Genomic DNA, 17,497 nt, shown 5'->3' with positions numbered 1-17,497 from the left:
AAGTTGACTCCAGCTTGCCAACGCCGCCCAACAATTATCAGTGAGTAACTTTTAAGAGCTAAAGCTGCTAAAATTCTTTATTACATCTTGAGTTTACTTTATAAAAGAACCATCTTTAATTAATATAATTTTTTTTCTCTTTATTTTTAATTAATATAAAGCTGCCAAAGCTTTATGAACATTTTTTCTCTCTTTTTTTTTTTTATAGAAGAATTAATATAAAGAATTAATTAAACAAGAAAAATAAAAATTATTGATCTCTTTAATATTTTATATATAGTTAAAGAATATTAAACAATTTCATTATATAATATGACCAATAGTGATCTCTTAAATAAAAATTATATAATTAATTTATACAATTGCTATATAAAATAATAATATATATAATATATTTAAAATATAAATATATACACATTCAGTCTAGACCCCGGACCAAACAATTCAATCTGGTCAATTTTTCTGATTCGGACTAATAGTCTTACAGCCCTACTATTAACCACGTGTATTATACCGATTATCAGGTTTGATTTTCTGGCAATGCAAGGAAAATGAGAGCTCGAGATTGATGAAACACCTTCGATGTCTAAATCAGTTCGTTATCCTTTTAGATAGTTTTTCTATATGCAAGAGAGTATCAGAATGAATTAACATGGAATTTGGCTCTTATACTCCTATGGAGGTGGCTCCCTCATCTGCTATTTCAGGAACGTCTGTTCCCTTGTCTTTAATAGGGCATGACTCCCTCAGGTCGTGTTGTGCATGGCAGATAGGTGAGTGCGGTCATCATTTGTGCACCCTGTCAAGGGCAAGGGCTTTCGCTGAGATCTCAACCCACATTTTGTACTTGATTCTTTAATGCAATGTGGCTTTAATGTTGCTTGCGTATGAAGGATCGTGTCAGGATGAAAACCGTCCCATCTCTCCATGTCAAACCCTTTCCCACCCAGTGCCCTCCCTCCTTCTCTCGATCAGTGGGTCAATTACACTTTGTTTGTTGGGCTTCCCAAGGGTGAGTTAGGCCCAACCTTTTTTTTGTTTTTTTTTTTTTTTTTGGGGGGGGGGGGTTTGCAACACCCCTTCCAAGAGTAATACCCAAGTTGCTCTTAACAAACCGTTGGCCCAAAGGGTAAGAGTGTTGATCTTGATGGTATGTAAGGATAGAATCAAAAATCTTTTTTTGGAGATCAACCGACATAAATATAAAATTATGTAAGTTTTTATAGTCTTGAATACGCGTGCATTATAAAAAATATATTTAGAGACTTAAAAGTAATAAACCAATCAATCAAATAATAAAAATAAATAAACATTATTACAAATAATGTATTACAAATACATCATAATAGCAAAAGTAAAGGATAAAGATAAAAATAAACTTGTTTATTCAATCTAAAATTGAAGAGTTTTTGATCCGTCACTATTCATTATTCACACCCCGTGTGAAAATTATTTTTATTTTTATTTTTATTTCTTCTTCTAAAACGAGCGTTTAGAATACCCACACTTCAGACCATTTTTTACATTTGAAAGCATCATGTGTCGCCCTCATACCATTTTAAGAAGACGATGAGAGAGACGATGTGCTTGGGCCTTCAATCGCAGAGAAGACAGATCCGGGAGGAAAAAAGCTCCTAGAGAAGACGACGTGCTGAGCGATCTGAAGAGTATTTGTCTAGATGCTGAGCGATAAGAGGGATAAGAGGCCTTCAATTTGAAATGAAAAGAACGTGAGGGACGAGAAAACAAATTGAAGGCCAAATCTCGAGAAGAAATCACAGCAAACCAGTGAGAAGAAATCATATAGAAGACGACGTGCTCGGGGTCGGGGGTGGGGCATTGAAATCACAGATAAAAGCCCAAGATTATTATCAATTTGGGGCAAATTACAGAGACATTCAAATAAAAAAACTAAGAAATTAGGGGGAAGAAATCACATAGAAGAGGACGAGACTTCACGCAAAACCAAGAAATCACAGAGACAATGTGCTTGGGTTGGGGCGAACTGAAAGCTTCGCTGCTTGGGGTAGGGGGGGACTCAAGCCTTTTGGAGGGACTGAATCGACTAATGGCTTCTCTCGATTCGTGAGATTAATTAGTGAACCTGATCCCCACAGAGAGTATGGGGTGTGCGTTGGGGGACCGGATAATGACAATATTTTTTCAAAGGGCAGTGCTAGTGTGCTGCCTAGCTTTGACCGCTGGGCGTGCCCGCTAGCACAAATCTCTCTTTTCTTTTTTCTTTTTTTAGATTTTTTAACATATTTAAATATTTTTAAAAAATGAAAAAATATATCAATACACTAGAAATCACTTTCTTAATCATTAACTAAAAAATTATAAAAAAATTCAGATACATAAGCAATAAAAATGAGAAGATAAAGTCAAGCAGTATACTAGCATTTTCTTTTTTCAAAATTGAATATATTTATGGATGATGATACACTTACTATCCGCTTACCACTCCTTTACTACTCCAGTGTATTTGAAATTTTTATTTTTTTGTTATTTTTTAAGTATTTTTTTAACATTCATAATCATTAAGAACTAATTAAAAAAATATATAATTTTACTCATAGTCACTTTTTTAACTATTAAGTAAAAAAAATAAAAAGTATAATAAGAGAGTAGTAGTCATCATTTATGTTTTATTGACTATACAAACACGGAATAAAAGACGGACAGCAATATGGTTACTACTTATTTATTATCTATTTATTATTTAGTGTATTTATTTTTTTATTATTTTCTTTTAAATATTTTTTTAACATCTTTAATTATTAAGAAAAAATTAAAAAAATATATAATTCTACTCATAATCATTTTTTTAATTATTAAGTAAAATAAAAAAAATATAAAATATAAAATATAAAATATAAAAAATAATAAAAAAATAATTAGAAGATAGTAGCATTTTCCATAAAAGACACCACTCATAACTTTATTACTGTGTATAGATCATATCACAACTTTATTACGCGCTGCCAGCTGGACAACTAGTTGTTGGGAAATTAAAAAAAGGGAAAAAACGATAGTGAAGTTGGTCTTTATAAAATGACAGGCAGCTTGTTCCTGGTACCTTAAATTGCGGTGGGTAAGCAACCAATGACCATCTAGTTTCTTAATTGATCCTTCACCGGCAGCACTACTGCAGTGTGGAATATTTTTAGAGGCAGCAGTTTTGGAAGACAGCGTCCTGTCCATCCCTCTAGCTAGGCTAGCTGGTAAGTAACTCGTTTTTGCACCACCATTTATATAATTAGTTTGCATCTTTATTTTCTGAATTAGATGCATGGACGCGGTACACCTAATTATCATCGGCCTATTAATTGTGTCTTTAGAACCGAATTAAAGCACATACACTTCAAGAAGAATGCAGATAGGATGGGAACTCAGGGAAAAAAGAAGGAGAAGAACTGTATTCGTCTCTTCTTTCCCTCTTTCTCTTTCTTTCTTTCTTACTCGTTTTTCTTATTTTGTTAAGATTGAATTAGACAGAAGTTTGTAAATAATAGTAAAATAGTTTAAATTAAAATCTTTATTAAATTTTAAGAAATGAAAGAGTAAAATTTAAATAAAAATATTATTAATTTAAAAATTATTTGAATAAAATTTTTTAATAGTATTTTTGTTTCAAAGTTAGAAAAAGTTGTATCGATTTTTTTGTTTTATTACAAAATTTGTAAAAATTTTATTGATTTATTTTGTAATGATTAAGTAATAATTAAATGAAAAAATTGAAGATCATTTAAAATTGAAAAGAATTTTATATTTGAGTAATATTTAAAAATAAAATTTTAAAAAATTTTAAAAATTTTGAGAATTTCATATTTCATCTTGTGTCTAAACTCCCTTACTCCTTAATCACATATATGTGAGCCTCTCATGGTTCCTTCCATGCACGATACTTGGATCCCGTTACTCTATTATTTGAGTAGATCTTACTCCATGTTTAGTGCTTTTCATTATACAAATGTTTTAAGTTTTATAAAAATAAATTCATAAATTTACAAAATTTGATGTAATATGTTAAATTGTATAATTATTATTATTATAAAGTAAATTTAACGTATGGTATGAAATTAAATCAATTTATAAATTTATTTTCATAAAAAATTTTTTATGGTTGTATAGTTCTCGTTGGTAAAAGTGGAATTTGGTATTCTGTCATGAAACTCACTTTTTTGGTGTCAAGTTAACTCCAGCTTGCCAACAATTATCTGTGAGTAATTTTTAAGAGCTAAAGCTGTTAAAATTCTTTATTACATTCTAGATTTTACTCTAGAAAAAAACCATCTTTAATTTCATTTTAAATTTCAACCGTAAAACATTTATGGGCGACCTTACATTCTTGACTTTTACGTTTACAAATATTTCGGTGCGTAGTTTACAACGCCCTTTGATAATGATATTTTAAAAAAATAATGCTACACATATTTATAATTTTACATATAAGATTTATTTTTTCTGTTTTTTTTAAAAAATCAATTTTAAATTTAATAATTTTATCCATATCAATACTTGATAGGTGTAAAAATAAATTTTTTTGTAGGTTTTTCTTCTATACATTGTTCTATTTAAAAATTATCAATCAAATAGTATTTTTAATTTTTTGAATTCCTGAGTCTTTAAATGAAAAGTTATTATCATTTAGGAAAAGTCAAGAAATTAAAAGAAAAATAATTAAAAACAATTGATTTTTTAGTGATAATTGTAAAATTTGATTGTTAAATCAATTGCTCCCCGGAAAAAGTATCACGGTGGGTGGAATGTCATAATTTGAAATTTTTGATGGCACAATTTAAAGGCGCGATGACGTGTACATGATTAGAGTAGAGCCGCGATACAGACATCTAATGTGAGGGCTGAACTCCGTAGTTTCCGACCTCCAACTCCGGTTGGAGCCAAATTTTTCCTCCAACTCCGAACGGAGGTTGGAGATCCGACTTCTGATTGAAATCCGGCCGTTTATTTCTCTACGTTTTTTACAGATCGAGTTGCATATCAGCTCGACTTAGGACGTTTGTTTTGTGTATATAAGACGTTGTGGAGACAAATTAAAATACCTTTGGAGTGCCAGTATAATCATATATATGAAAAGATTTAAAACTTTACTAACGGCAAAAGAATGAAGAATCTAATACTAATAAAAGTTTTAAGCAACATGACTCAATTGGCTAAAATCCTAATTGCAAAGAAGATAATTAATATTGGAGAATATGAAAAAGAAAAAGACAAAAATCAATGCGGCCCAAATAAGAGTATCACGTGGTGGGTCCTTGTTTCAGTCTTTGCTTGGATCGAGCACAATGTAATTTAACTACATAAATATAATTACATAAATTTGATCACCAAAGCCCAAGTCCAAATCTGTAAAAAAAAATAATACTAAAAAGACAAAAAGAAAAAAAAAAACCTTAAATACAATAGTTTAAAAACTAAGTAACATGTATGATGTAGCCATAAGTTATAACAGTCTCATTTATAACGTAATAACAACATTGATTTAGCCTTGAAATATAACTACATAAATATTAAAAATGGATTTCACTCAAATGCTTTTTGGTCCATTGGTCATGCCTGAAATGAAGATATAAAGTTGAAATCAATAAATGAAAAAAATTGATAATAAAAAATTAAATACGGTAAAAGTAGAATTTGATTCTTACCAAGAAAGGAGGTTCTCTCAACTCCAGCCCAACTCTCAAGGGGAATCCGTCTCAGACTCTCAATCATCGGCAATTATGTTAGGGTTCACAATTAGATCTATAAAATCATAAAAAGTAGAAGTTAGAACATTAAAAATAATTAAATAATCATTTAAAAGCATATAAACTTACTCGATTGAATCCTATAGCTCTCGGCATCAACGCCAACAGTATCTAGTCCAATGAGCATTTCACTTAACCAATTCTATGTGCAAACGAGGGCCTCCACGGTTGGCGGTGACAATGAACTCCAATAAACATCCAACCCGCGACTTACAGTGCTAAATGTCAACTTTGAGGCAACCGTAATGACAGGATATGACTAGTACATATCGGGCTACACGGGAAAGGACTGGATGCTTGGTGGAATTAACTTTTCACCAAGTTAATAACCGAAATACATCACTAGGTCCCTCGACAGCTTCCATAAAATATCATTTAACCTTAGATGTACAATGCATAATATTTCTTGTTGGCATGAGTTGATGATATTGATATATAATACGATGGCCTCTAACCCCTACAGATGGGTCAGTATCATCTGAAAAAGTTGTCGACCCTGTCGGCCTCGAATGTAAGGAGCTACCAGCTGCGGATGAAGGCTGACAATTATTACTGTAGTGATTATATAGGTCATCAATACCACTTTTTAACACTCTAATAAACTTTGCAGCCTTCACTGCCCCGAGGACGGAATTTACCCAAAATTCTAAAATAGCCAACTTATATCGGGGATCAAGGATCACAGTCACAAATAGCAATTTATTTATCTTCTTAATATTCTCTCAATATTTATCATATTTGGTCTTCATCCTCATAGCCATGGTAGATAACAATCTACCAGAGTTAGTACAATTATTTTCTAAGTGGAAGTGAAGCTCCGAGAGCTCGCTAAAGAATGAGTTCGTAGTCATATATTTGGATCCAGATAGCCGCATGGTTATGTCATAAAAAATTCAACAAAGTAGCTCACACTGGTCTAATCATGTGTGTCTAGCGCATTGAGCTCCTGTCCTGTTGGCTCTAACAAAGTATACTTCAGGCCCTCATTCTCGACCTCCATCCGCTCGAATGCTTTTTGGTACTTTTTTGCCACATCCAACATCATGTTTGTAGAGTTCCATCTAGTCGGAAAGTCCAAGCACAACATACTAGAACATTCAACCTTAAGATATTCTACTATTGCCTTAAACTTGACAAGCCTTTGAGGGGAACCCTTTACATATTGTACAATGCTGCGGACTTGGGTAATTGAATCATCAACTTCTTTTAACCCCTCAACAATTATGAGATTGATGATATGAGTACAGCATCGAACGTGAATAAACTCGTGGGTCCGAATGACATCATCTCTCACCGTCGTGTTCTGCTTAAACCAATCAATTGCTGTTTCATTAGCACTGGCATTGTCAACTGTAATACACAACACTTTTCAAATTTTCCAGTCCTTTAAACAATCATCCATCTTTGCTCCAATGGATGCACCTTTATGATCCACAATATCTTTAAAGCCAATATTTTTTTTATGTAAAATCCACTCACTATCAATGTTGTGTGCTGTGATACACATGTAGAAGATATTCTGTATAGACGTCCATGTGTCAATCGTAAACGACACTCTCTGGCCAGTGGTAATAAACATCTTCCTCATCTCCGCCTTGTCTTTCGCATGCCTCTTCATACAATCTCGCATCACTGTATACCGTAATGGAATGGAAAATCATGGCTTAGCAAAGTTTAGAAACTTTCGAAAGCCTCTTTTCTCGACTGTGGTGAACAGCATCTCATCAGTAATTATCATCTCTGCAAGCATATCCCTCAACATCTTCTCACTGTATTGAGGGATGACTAATTTCTTAGTCTATGTACTATTAGTGGCTATAGAAGTTTGGTAACTGAAGTTGATCTGATTAGTGGCCGCCAATCCCTTTGCTATCTTATATCGTTGGCAACCATTTAGATGTGCTATTAATACACTGGTGCCTTGCTATTTCGAATGACATCCACAAAGTTGCCCACAGTAATGACTTCTTGCTACCGGGTATGCAATATCACCAGGAATTTTGGTGAAATGCTTCCATGTCCACGACCTCTTTTTAGAAGGTCATGGTGGTTGATCTTGCTCAATGGGCATCTCCTCCTCTTCGTTGAACATATCCTCATCCTCTATATCTATTGGGAGTGGGAGTCGACTACTCGCACAAGATGTAGTTGCTCTAGATGTGGCTCTAGGGGTGGAAGTACATACCGGTATAGGAGTTGTAACATTGGCATCTGCCATATCCCTTTCTGGACGATCATCTCGATTAGGTCTAGGATCTATATCACAATCAAAGAAGTTGAAAAAATAAATTAGAAGCAAAAAATTAATTTAAAAAATAATTAGGCTATATTAAACATTTAAATTAACGTAAAGATATACGTGGTCTTCCAATATAGACTCCTCTGAAAAATTTATAAAAGAGTAATGCATAGCTATAGTGCAATAAAAAGAATCTCTTGCATGCCCTCAAAAGTCATAAGGGATGTGTTGCATGCTCTCAAAAGTCAACCAAATTTTTTTTTACAGGAAAACTTTTAATTTTTATATTCAACAGTACCCTTTTTAGTTTTTTATTTTTATTTTTATTTTTCTATATTTAGGTAAAAACCCGAAAATTTACTTGTTTTCTATATTTTTATATTTTTATTTTTCAAAAGTCATAACAGTTTTTAGTTTCTATATTTTTATTTTTATTTCTCAAAAGTCTTTATTTCTTAATTCATGTTCATGTAAATTTACCTGAAAGACAATATAGAAGAATTTCTTTAGATAGCAGATTAGAGAAATAATGATATTGAAAGCTCCTATTTGTGGTAGAATTAAGGAAATCCCTTGCATTATTTGCCCAAACAAACCAGAGGGATCCATGTTTGTGATGGTAAGGACATCAAATGTCTGGCATATTTGTGGTACAACATAATAAAATTTGAAGATGTTGATTATAGATTTTGTCACAGGTGAAGCTCAATATTTTCATTCCATTTGATCAACCCACCACAACATCTTCACTAGGTGAACTTGGGGATTGAAATGATGATGATGATGATACTAAACAACTGAGTCTTTACAAAACTAAACCGAAGCAAAATGCACCATTTTGTGTCTAAATGAATACCAACTACAAAACACACACACACCCTCTCCTCTACGGGAATAAAAAACACAAGTAGTTGAACTTTATTCCACCCAGTCAAATAATTAAGGGCTTCATAGTGTGTCTGATTCAAACAACAGAGAGCTCATTTCTTGATTCAAATAGCCCATTTACAAATTTACACATTGATTTTTGAAGGAGTAACATCTCTTGATTCTCTTGCACATTTTATCAAACACATTGCATGCATGCAACACAACTTACAAACACATAATACATTTCATCAAACACATTTTCTTACTACAAATTTACAAAACCAATTCACAAGAATCACAACAAAATACCGATTCATAAGTGACGTGTACATAAAATTAAATTGTTTGATTTAATTTTAGGGCTCTCACTCTCACCGTAGGTGGAAGCTGAACGGAGGCTGAAGCTCGGATTGAAGTCGTACGGAAGATCAAAGAGGAACGGCGGCAACAGAGACGTGAGATGTGAGAGAGACGCGAGACGCTTCACTGGTTCAGAGTCCAGACGTGAGACTCGAGAGAGAATGAAGAAGGAAGAAGGGAAGGGGGTCCTGCGTTTTGGACCCCCCGTGTGAGGAAACGATGACGTTCCACTTAAAGTGGAACGACGTCGTTTAATTTTTTTAAAAGAAATCTAGATGTCAAACGACGTCGTTTTACATCTAGTTTTTTTTTAAAAATTCAGAGTCAGAGTTTGGAGCTTCTTAGAGTTGCGAACTCTGACTACCAATTCGGAGATATTCCGAACTCCGACTCCAAATTTCGATCACTCCAACTCCATTGGAGTTGAAATCGAAACGGATGTTGAGTGGAGTCGAAAATTTTGAAATTTTGCACAATCCTATGTCATTGGAGTCCATAAAATAATTAATCAAGTTGACCGTAATTTGTGGTGATTGGATTAATTAAATTGGATATATGCACTTCCGTACGTACGGTACAACAACACATGATGATCATGAAAGATATGGCCGTAATTAGTGTCTCCTTCTATTTCAAGTTTTGAGACTAATGTATATACGTATTTCATAACTTGACAGGCAACATACCCATGGAAAGTAAAGGAAAGTACAAGCTAATACAAATTGAAGATGATAATTCGATAATTGATGAAGGAGATCCTTCAAGTTCAAACAACTCAATACAGACTGAAGATGATAATTTGATAATTGATGAAGAAAACTCTTCAAGTTCAGACAACACAGGTATCTGTCTCTCTCTCTCAATATGCACAAATATGCACAAACATTATTGGAAGAAAAAAAATAGGCTTATAATTAAATGGAAAATTAAGAATTTCTCAATGCCTAATCTAAAGCTGATCTTGTAACTTAGTTGTAGTTCTTCTTGTCATTGAAATTTGAATCACCATGACAACAAGTACAAATGATTTATTTTAGGTGGTTTATCTTTGACCTGATATGATTTAATTTGCAAGAAAGATTCTAGATTTAAATATTGTATATCAAATCTTGTCATGTCAATAATGTGGATGATGTGTCATTCACATTAGCTTAGAAATAGAAAGAATCAACCACAATAAATAAATAAATAAATAAAGATTTGGAAAACTTGAACATCCTTCTCACACAACTCATGACGGATCTCGATCGTATTTGTTGGAAAGCACATTTGGATATCGACCAATTAAGCACAATATGCAAATAAGTTGAATGTAAAAGATGATAGTAAAATGAAATTATAGAGAAATTACACTTGTCATCTCCTCAAACTACCTGAACTCATTTTACAAGGTGACCATCAAATTACTAATCCAACTTTATCTCTCAAACTTCTCCTTTTTGCAATTTGCCTTCTTCCATTAAGATCCAATCTTTTAGATCATACTACTACATTACTTATTTTTTAATTATCAATTATCTCGAAGTCAACAATATTACATAGGATTTAAACAAGGGGTCAAATTATTTATATAATTTGGAGGTGAAGTGTTAAGTTGGTAGGTGATTAACTAACTTTATTGCCATTTTGCAAAATGTGTCAATTTCAGGAGTAATATGTGATTTTTACTTAAGAGAATGATACGTTAAAAAATAATAGGGATTTGATTAAAGATTTTATTGGGCTTGAATACGTGTGAGTGGTAAGTTGTACGAGAATTGCTGGAACAAAGCCCACATCGAACACTCAGTTCGTTGGGTTGCATCTTCACATAACATAAATAAACTTATGGGCTTTGCCTGTTGCTAATTATTTGAGCTATTTAATTTAGACTGACAAACAATCTATTAAAGCCTAATTTAGATTAACAAACAATCTATCAAATTTGAAAAATGATTAGTACAAGTCTCAATAAATAAGTCACGTATAATCCTTTTGTAAAAAATAGACCACACATTAACAAAGTGTAAAGAAAACCTATTTTTTTTACGGGGGCTTATTTTTTTTATAGAAGGCCTATGCGAAACTTGCTATTGGGACTTACACTTCACCAAATTTACAAGTTATAATATAAGTTGCATTAATATCATTATATATATATATGTAGGTAGGTGTCTGAGTTGTTTCATTTAATTAATTTCATAATTCTATGTATAATATGAAAACTGGAGATCAAAAAGCATATCAATTATCATAATGTATAATATATATGCATGCATGACAGGGCCAGAGATCAGGGAGGATGATTATAATTTTGGGCGGCCCTTAATCGAGGCTGTGTGGAGGGGTGATTGGAACGCTACAAGTGATTTCCTTCAGCTCCACCCCCATGCATTGATAGCAAGAATGCCTATATTTCACGGTCATGGGACGGTTCTTCACGCTGCAGTTGATGCTGGAAAGGAACATATAGCCATGGAGTTGGTCAAAATAATTTCGGAACATGATTTGGCAATGCAAGATTATGACGGCTTTACAGCTCTACATCGGACAACTATTATTGGGAATCAGAATATTGCAGAGTGCTTGATTGCAAAGAACAATCGCTTGGTCAGCATTGCAGATGATAAATATCATGACCTTCCAGTTTCTCTGGCTATGGCCTTGGGGCAAAAAGAATTGGCTCGCTATCTCTATTCTCAAACTCCGTTAGAAGATCTGAAGGCAGAAGAAGGCTGCCATACCCATGGTGCTTCACTTCTTAACTTTTGTATTTATCAGGGAGATTTAGGTAATAAATTATTACTGCATTCTCTTATAACCGTTCATTGGCCGTAATTTCTGGTGATTGGATTAATTAATTGGATATTATATGCACTTACGTACTTACGGTACAACAACACATGATGATCTTGCAAGATATGGCTTTGGATTTAATGGAGCGTTATCCTCTTTTGGCTTCTACCTCGGACAATCGATCAAATACGTGCCCTTTGGAGGTATTGGCTAATATTTCAACTGAAACATTCGAGATTGGAAAAGGGATGGTGTTTTGGAAAAAATGGATCTACAATCACTGTTAGTACCACTCTATTTTTTTTTTTTTTTTCCTTAGCAGCTTTTCCATTAATTGGGTTCTTTTTACGAAAAAAAGAAATTTCTAAAAAATAATCTTACTTTTATACATCTTTTATAATAATTATATTTCCTATGTCTCGTGGTAAGTAATTAGTTGAGTAAATAATTATATTTAAACATTAATGCAGAGCTCATTTTACACTCAACTAATATGATAGAACAACATCACCAAGTACAACTTGTATAGTACTACTCAGCTCTAGTACTTGTATCAAGTCAAATAACTAATTCATACAACTTATTATTTTATATTATCATTTTTACCTTTATAATGAAAATATTTTTAAGAATATAAGAGGAAATCATAGTCTTATTAATAGTATTGTACATGCATGTTGCTTGAATTTAATTGCAATTGGCTTTTATTTGCCTTTTTTGTTTTTTTGGTGGGGGAAGGTATACACATTTCATCATTAGATTTAGATCGTGCTGCCAACCAATTCCGTTTGAACATTCAAAATCATGGTCAAGAAAATACAATCGGATCAGGTACGTACGTGCGTTAATTAATGCCTAAATTACTTAATTTCTTTCCCGAGAATTTTTTGACTCCTTACATTAATTAATGTTAATTATCAAAGTTTTGGCGGCTTTGTTTTTCTGTCGGAATTAATAAAGATGAACAAGTTTTGGTTTTACTTAATTTGCAGTGGGAGCTGATCATCTATGGCGCCAACTAGTTTCAAGTCTCTCAAACCTCTTGGGTATATATATTGATATTGCATCCATTTACTTTTTTGAATAATTTTTTATAATTTTTTTTTATTCTTGATCATTTATTGTTTCACCCAACTTATAAACTAACCGGCCAGCATGCATTAATGTTTCGTACCTGCCAAATTAATTATACAGGATTCAAGCGTTTATATGAAATGAAGTTGGTACAAGCTCAATTCCAACGACTTCTGACCCGTACTTGTCAAGCAAGCCAAAGAAATCAATATGATCTTGATATTATTTTGCAAGCAGTGTACGGTGCTATCAAGAGAGGGAACTTTGAATTTGTTTATCATACAGTCAAAGCAAATCCATATCTTTTCTGGACGTTTGATACTGCTAAAAAAAGGACCATATTTCATTGGGCCATCCTGCATCGTCAGCATAGGATCTTTAGCCTTCTATACAACTTAAAAATGAAGAATTCAATACTAAATATGGTAGATAAGTCCGCAAATACCATATTGCATATGGCAGGGATGGTAATAGAAAATACTGCTATCGATTCCATAAGAGGAGCAGCATTGCAAATGCAAAGAGAAGTTCAATGGTTTAAGGTCAGCTCCATCCATCTCTCCCTGCTGCTTTATTATTTTGCTGATCTCAACCTGCATACACTCTTTAAACTAATCTAGAGATAGATTTTCAAATAGAGAGAAAGGACAACAACAATAGTACCATGTAATGTAGGTATAAAAAACCTTTCAATTTTTTAGGCAAGAGCTCATGACCTTGAGCCCATTTGTTTTACATTAATATGTCTTAAAATCTGCATTTCTTAACAAATTTATTTCTAATATTAATTTTTAATTCCCCTACATTAATGTAGGGAATGTGGGGGTGGAAAAATCTGTATCACTTAACTTCAAAACAGTGGTACTTTTGATTTTAAGAACTCTACTATGGAATAATCTTAATTAGAAACTTCAACCACTCTGCAAGTATTATATTTATTATATATAGAATAACTTTGTTTTCCATTCCATGTTTGTTGGTGTCACAAGATTGCTACTAAGCATGTCTTTATTATAAGAAAGCAAAAATTCTTGCTGTCCAATTTTCAATCCGGAAATCTAATAAACAGATTAAACTGAAGAAATAAAATACAAATTTGAAAAAAGAAACTGACATGTATACAACTATTTTTACAATTCTTTGCACATTCATATTTTAATGAATGACATTTCTATAAAATAAATTATACAATAATATTCTTTTATAGAAATACCCTCAAATAAAAATAAGGTTGTATAAAAATCAAAACAATAAAATTCATTATTAAAAAAGCCAAAAGATTGATGATGGTCTCGGTTTGTTGAATATATAAGATGGCTAATTCTTTTGCAATAGTCTACTTGCGATTTTTTCCTCATATTTTTATTTAATAAATGCAGGAGGTGGAACGCATTTGCCCTCTCACTCGTAAGGATATTTCAAACAAAGATGGTTTGACTGCCAAACAATTGTTTACGAAAGACCACAGAGAAATGAGAAAAGAGGGAGAGAACTGGATGAAGGGCACATCAACTTCTTGTACTGTGGTCAGTGCTCTCATCATTACCATTATGTTTGCGGCAGCATTTACCATTCCTGGTGGTAACAATCAAGATACAGGCTTGCCAATCCTCGTGCATAACAAACTATTTAAACTTTTTATAGTAACTGATTCTCTGTCGTTATTTTCTTCATCGACTTCAGTATTGATGTTTTTAGGAATCCTCACATCACGTTATGCAGAAGAAGACTTTCTTATATCCTTACCCAGAAAGATGATTATAGGCCTTTTCGCTCTCTTCTTCTCTATTGCAACTATGATGATAGCCTTTTCTACTGCTATTTTACTTATGTTAAGTGGAAAATACTGGATTGTCATTCCTATTATTGGTTTGGCTGGTATTCCCGTTATCCTATTTGTATTGATGCAATTTCGCCTTCTTATTGACATGTTTAATTCAACCTATAGACCAGGCATCTTTGATAGAAAAAAGACACCTTCGATATAACTTTTTACCTTATTTGTTGTAATGTTGTATTAATATTTGGCAGACTAAGCAGAATAGATGATTATTTTTCATTGGAACAAATAGTTGAACTTATGTGGCATATTTTGTAATTCCTATTTTACACTGATGTTCACCCAATATAATTTTATTGGAGTTTGATTTTTTTTTTTTTTTTTATGATTTAGGTAGTTATTCTTTCAAAGGAAAAATGATTTAAATCTCTAGAATTTTATATTCAAATTTGAGAATTTAGAGTGGGAAAAATGAATTATATCTTTTTTGATACAACTGCTTGTTTGTAAAAAGTTTCTATTTCAAAATTTTCATATTATCCTATCTTTTTTCTAAACGTCACTCAAATACAAATACTTTCAAATTAATATTTAACAACTTTTTAATCATTACAACTTTATAATCATTACAACATTTTCTCTCATTTTTCAAAATCTAAAAAATACTTAACTCAAAGTATCTCATTGCTATTTACAAATCACCTTATTATTATTCATAAAATTCTCATCTCATCTCATTCTCCTAAAAGACTCAATAAATGATCTCAAGCTATTTCATCACATCTCATTTTAATATCCAAACACCATTTAAATACAAATAATTTTAAATTTTAAATTTTTAAAATTTTTATCTAATCATTATAACTTTTCCAAACTTTCAAATAAAATAAAAAAAATAATTCAACTTTTTCAAATCTCAAAACAAAAATTATATTAAACGATTATATTTTAATAATATTGTAACTTTATAATATTTTTATTTAGCTTTTTTTATATCATTTTTCAAAACTCTATAAAATATCTTAACTCAAATAATTTCACTATTATTCACAAATTATCTCATTACTATTCATAAATTTCTAATACAATTTCATCTTAGGCCTGAATTAGCTCTTAAATAAGCTCAAGCTTGGGGGATTAAAATACATCGTACCAAAAGGAGACTCCCATTGGGGTCATTTCATTGGAAGATCTATTCGGCATTGATGGATATCAATTCTTTTTTAAACAACTTTTACAATTGGAGTGACAAGAAAATAAATCAATTTCAAAATCAATATACGCATAATATTGCACAACTATATTCAAATGCGTACCCCTACTCCTTGTCACCATTCCACAATCTTTATTACCCTTTAGTAGTGACAAAGATGAACCTCTCTAGTCTATATTTAATTAAACAGCAATGTAACTCTTTTTAGTTAGAAAAATGATTATACAATTATTTTTATAATTCTCTACACAATTTTATTTTATATTATAGATGTTGTTATAAAATAACTTATAAAAAAATATCGTTTTACATAATGTCATCAACTTAAAAAAAAATAATGTTATACACCATGCTAGAAAATACACAATAATAAAATAAAAAATTCAAACGAAACTAAGAAATAGACAGATTGCTAACTAATACCATCTTATTAAAAAAATAGCAACACAACACACCACACCACTATCATACTTTCATTGTATTATGTAAGATATGACATGTTTATTCTCATTAAATAATGAAAAATATCTAATAAAAGATCATCTAATGTCATAAATATGTTATATCTTATATAGTAAGATAAAAATAAAATGGAAGTATAGTGTATAGAATTTTTTAATAAAAAAATTTATATATATCATTACTCATCTAATCGTGTAATACTTGCTTATCAAAACTATTTTGGACACTGGAACTCCCGACTGGCTAGCGAAACCTCTCGGCCGATGATCGAAAGACAACACAAAACTCTCTTCGCTTTAAAACAAGGAAAATTTTATTTGCAGTCTCTTTTCGGAGACAGCGTGCACACGCCCTACGTGTTTTCAAAACGAATCTCTAATTTAAGTGAAAAAGTGCCTGCCTCATGGTTCATCCCCCTTCCTTAGCCCAAGTCACTATCTCCTTCTCAAATTGAGTTTCCCTTCCTCAGCTCTATACTGAGGACTCTCTCTCTCTCTCTGTTCTCTGATATTGCAGGAGCAGGTCGAGATAGAAAAAAAGGTAGTAGATATGGCTGTAATGAGTCTCAGCATCTACGCTCGCACTTCTTCGGCTTCTCTAAGCTTTCTAAGCTCACCGCCACGAATATGGCCGTAATGGATATTCCCTCTCTTTTTTATTCAATCGATGCTCTTATATTTCTTATGAATTAATAAATTCTTGCTTCCACTAAAGTTTCAAAGTTGATCAGAATGATCCGAAAAAGGTGAATTGGTTGCATTTATTATGGGTAGTATAAAAGAACTTACCCACTTAAATCGCATATTTCCTAATATGTGAATTGCAATTGCTTTATTCTCGCCATTACCCACTTAGACCCACTTAGGTGCTTTGTCGATGGGTAGTGGAGGAGGCCGGAGATGTTGGGCTTACAAATTCCTTACGTGCTCTGTCGATGGTGGAGGCAGCCGGCG

General features: G+C 32.2%; 1 protein-coding gene across 1 annotated transcript; it reads left to right on the top strand.

Annotated features, from left to right (window-relative positions):
* Nucleotides 1-7,731: 7,731 nt before the first annotated feature.
* On the top strand, nt 7,732-15,157 carry LOC109019137. The gene is made up of 9 exons (XM_035687160.1): nt 7,732-7,749; nt 9,261-9,384; nt 9,918-10,082; nt 11,504-12,010; nt 12,139-12,297; nt 12,754-12,846; nt 13,008-13,061; nt 13,210-13,631; nt 14,469-15,157. Exons 1-9 carry the CDS (start codon nt 7,732-7,734, stop codon nt 15,075-15,077), a joined length of 2,151 nt encoding a protein of 716 aa, XP_035543053.1. The 3' UTR covers nt 15,078-15,157.
* The last annotated feature ends 2,340 nt before the right edge of the window (nt 15,158-17,497 follow it).

The sequence above is a fragment of the Juglans regia genome, unplaced genomic scaffold (assembly GCF_001411555.2).
Source record: "Juglans regia cultivar Chandler unplaced genomic scaffold, Walnut 2.0 Scaffold_7, whole genome shotgun sequence".
Lineage (NCBI taxonomy): Eukaryota > Viridiplantae > Streptophyta > Magnoliopsida > Fagales > Juglandaceae > Juglans > Juglans regia.
Note: the sequence above shows the minus strand (reverse complement) of the source record. Positions and strands in the feature narration are given on the sequence as shown.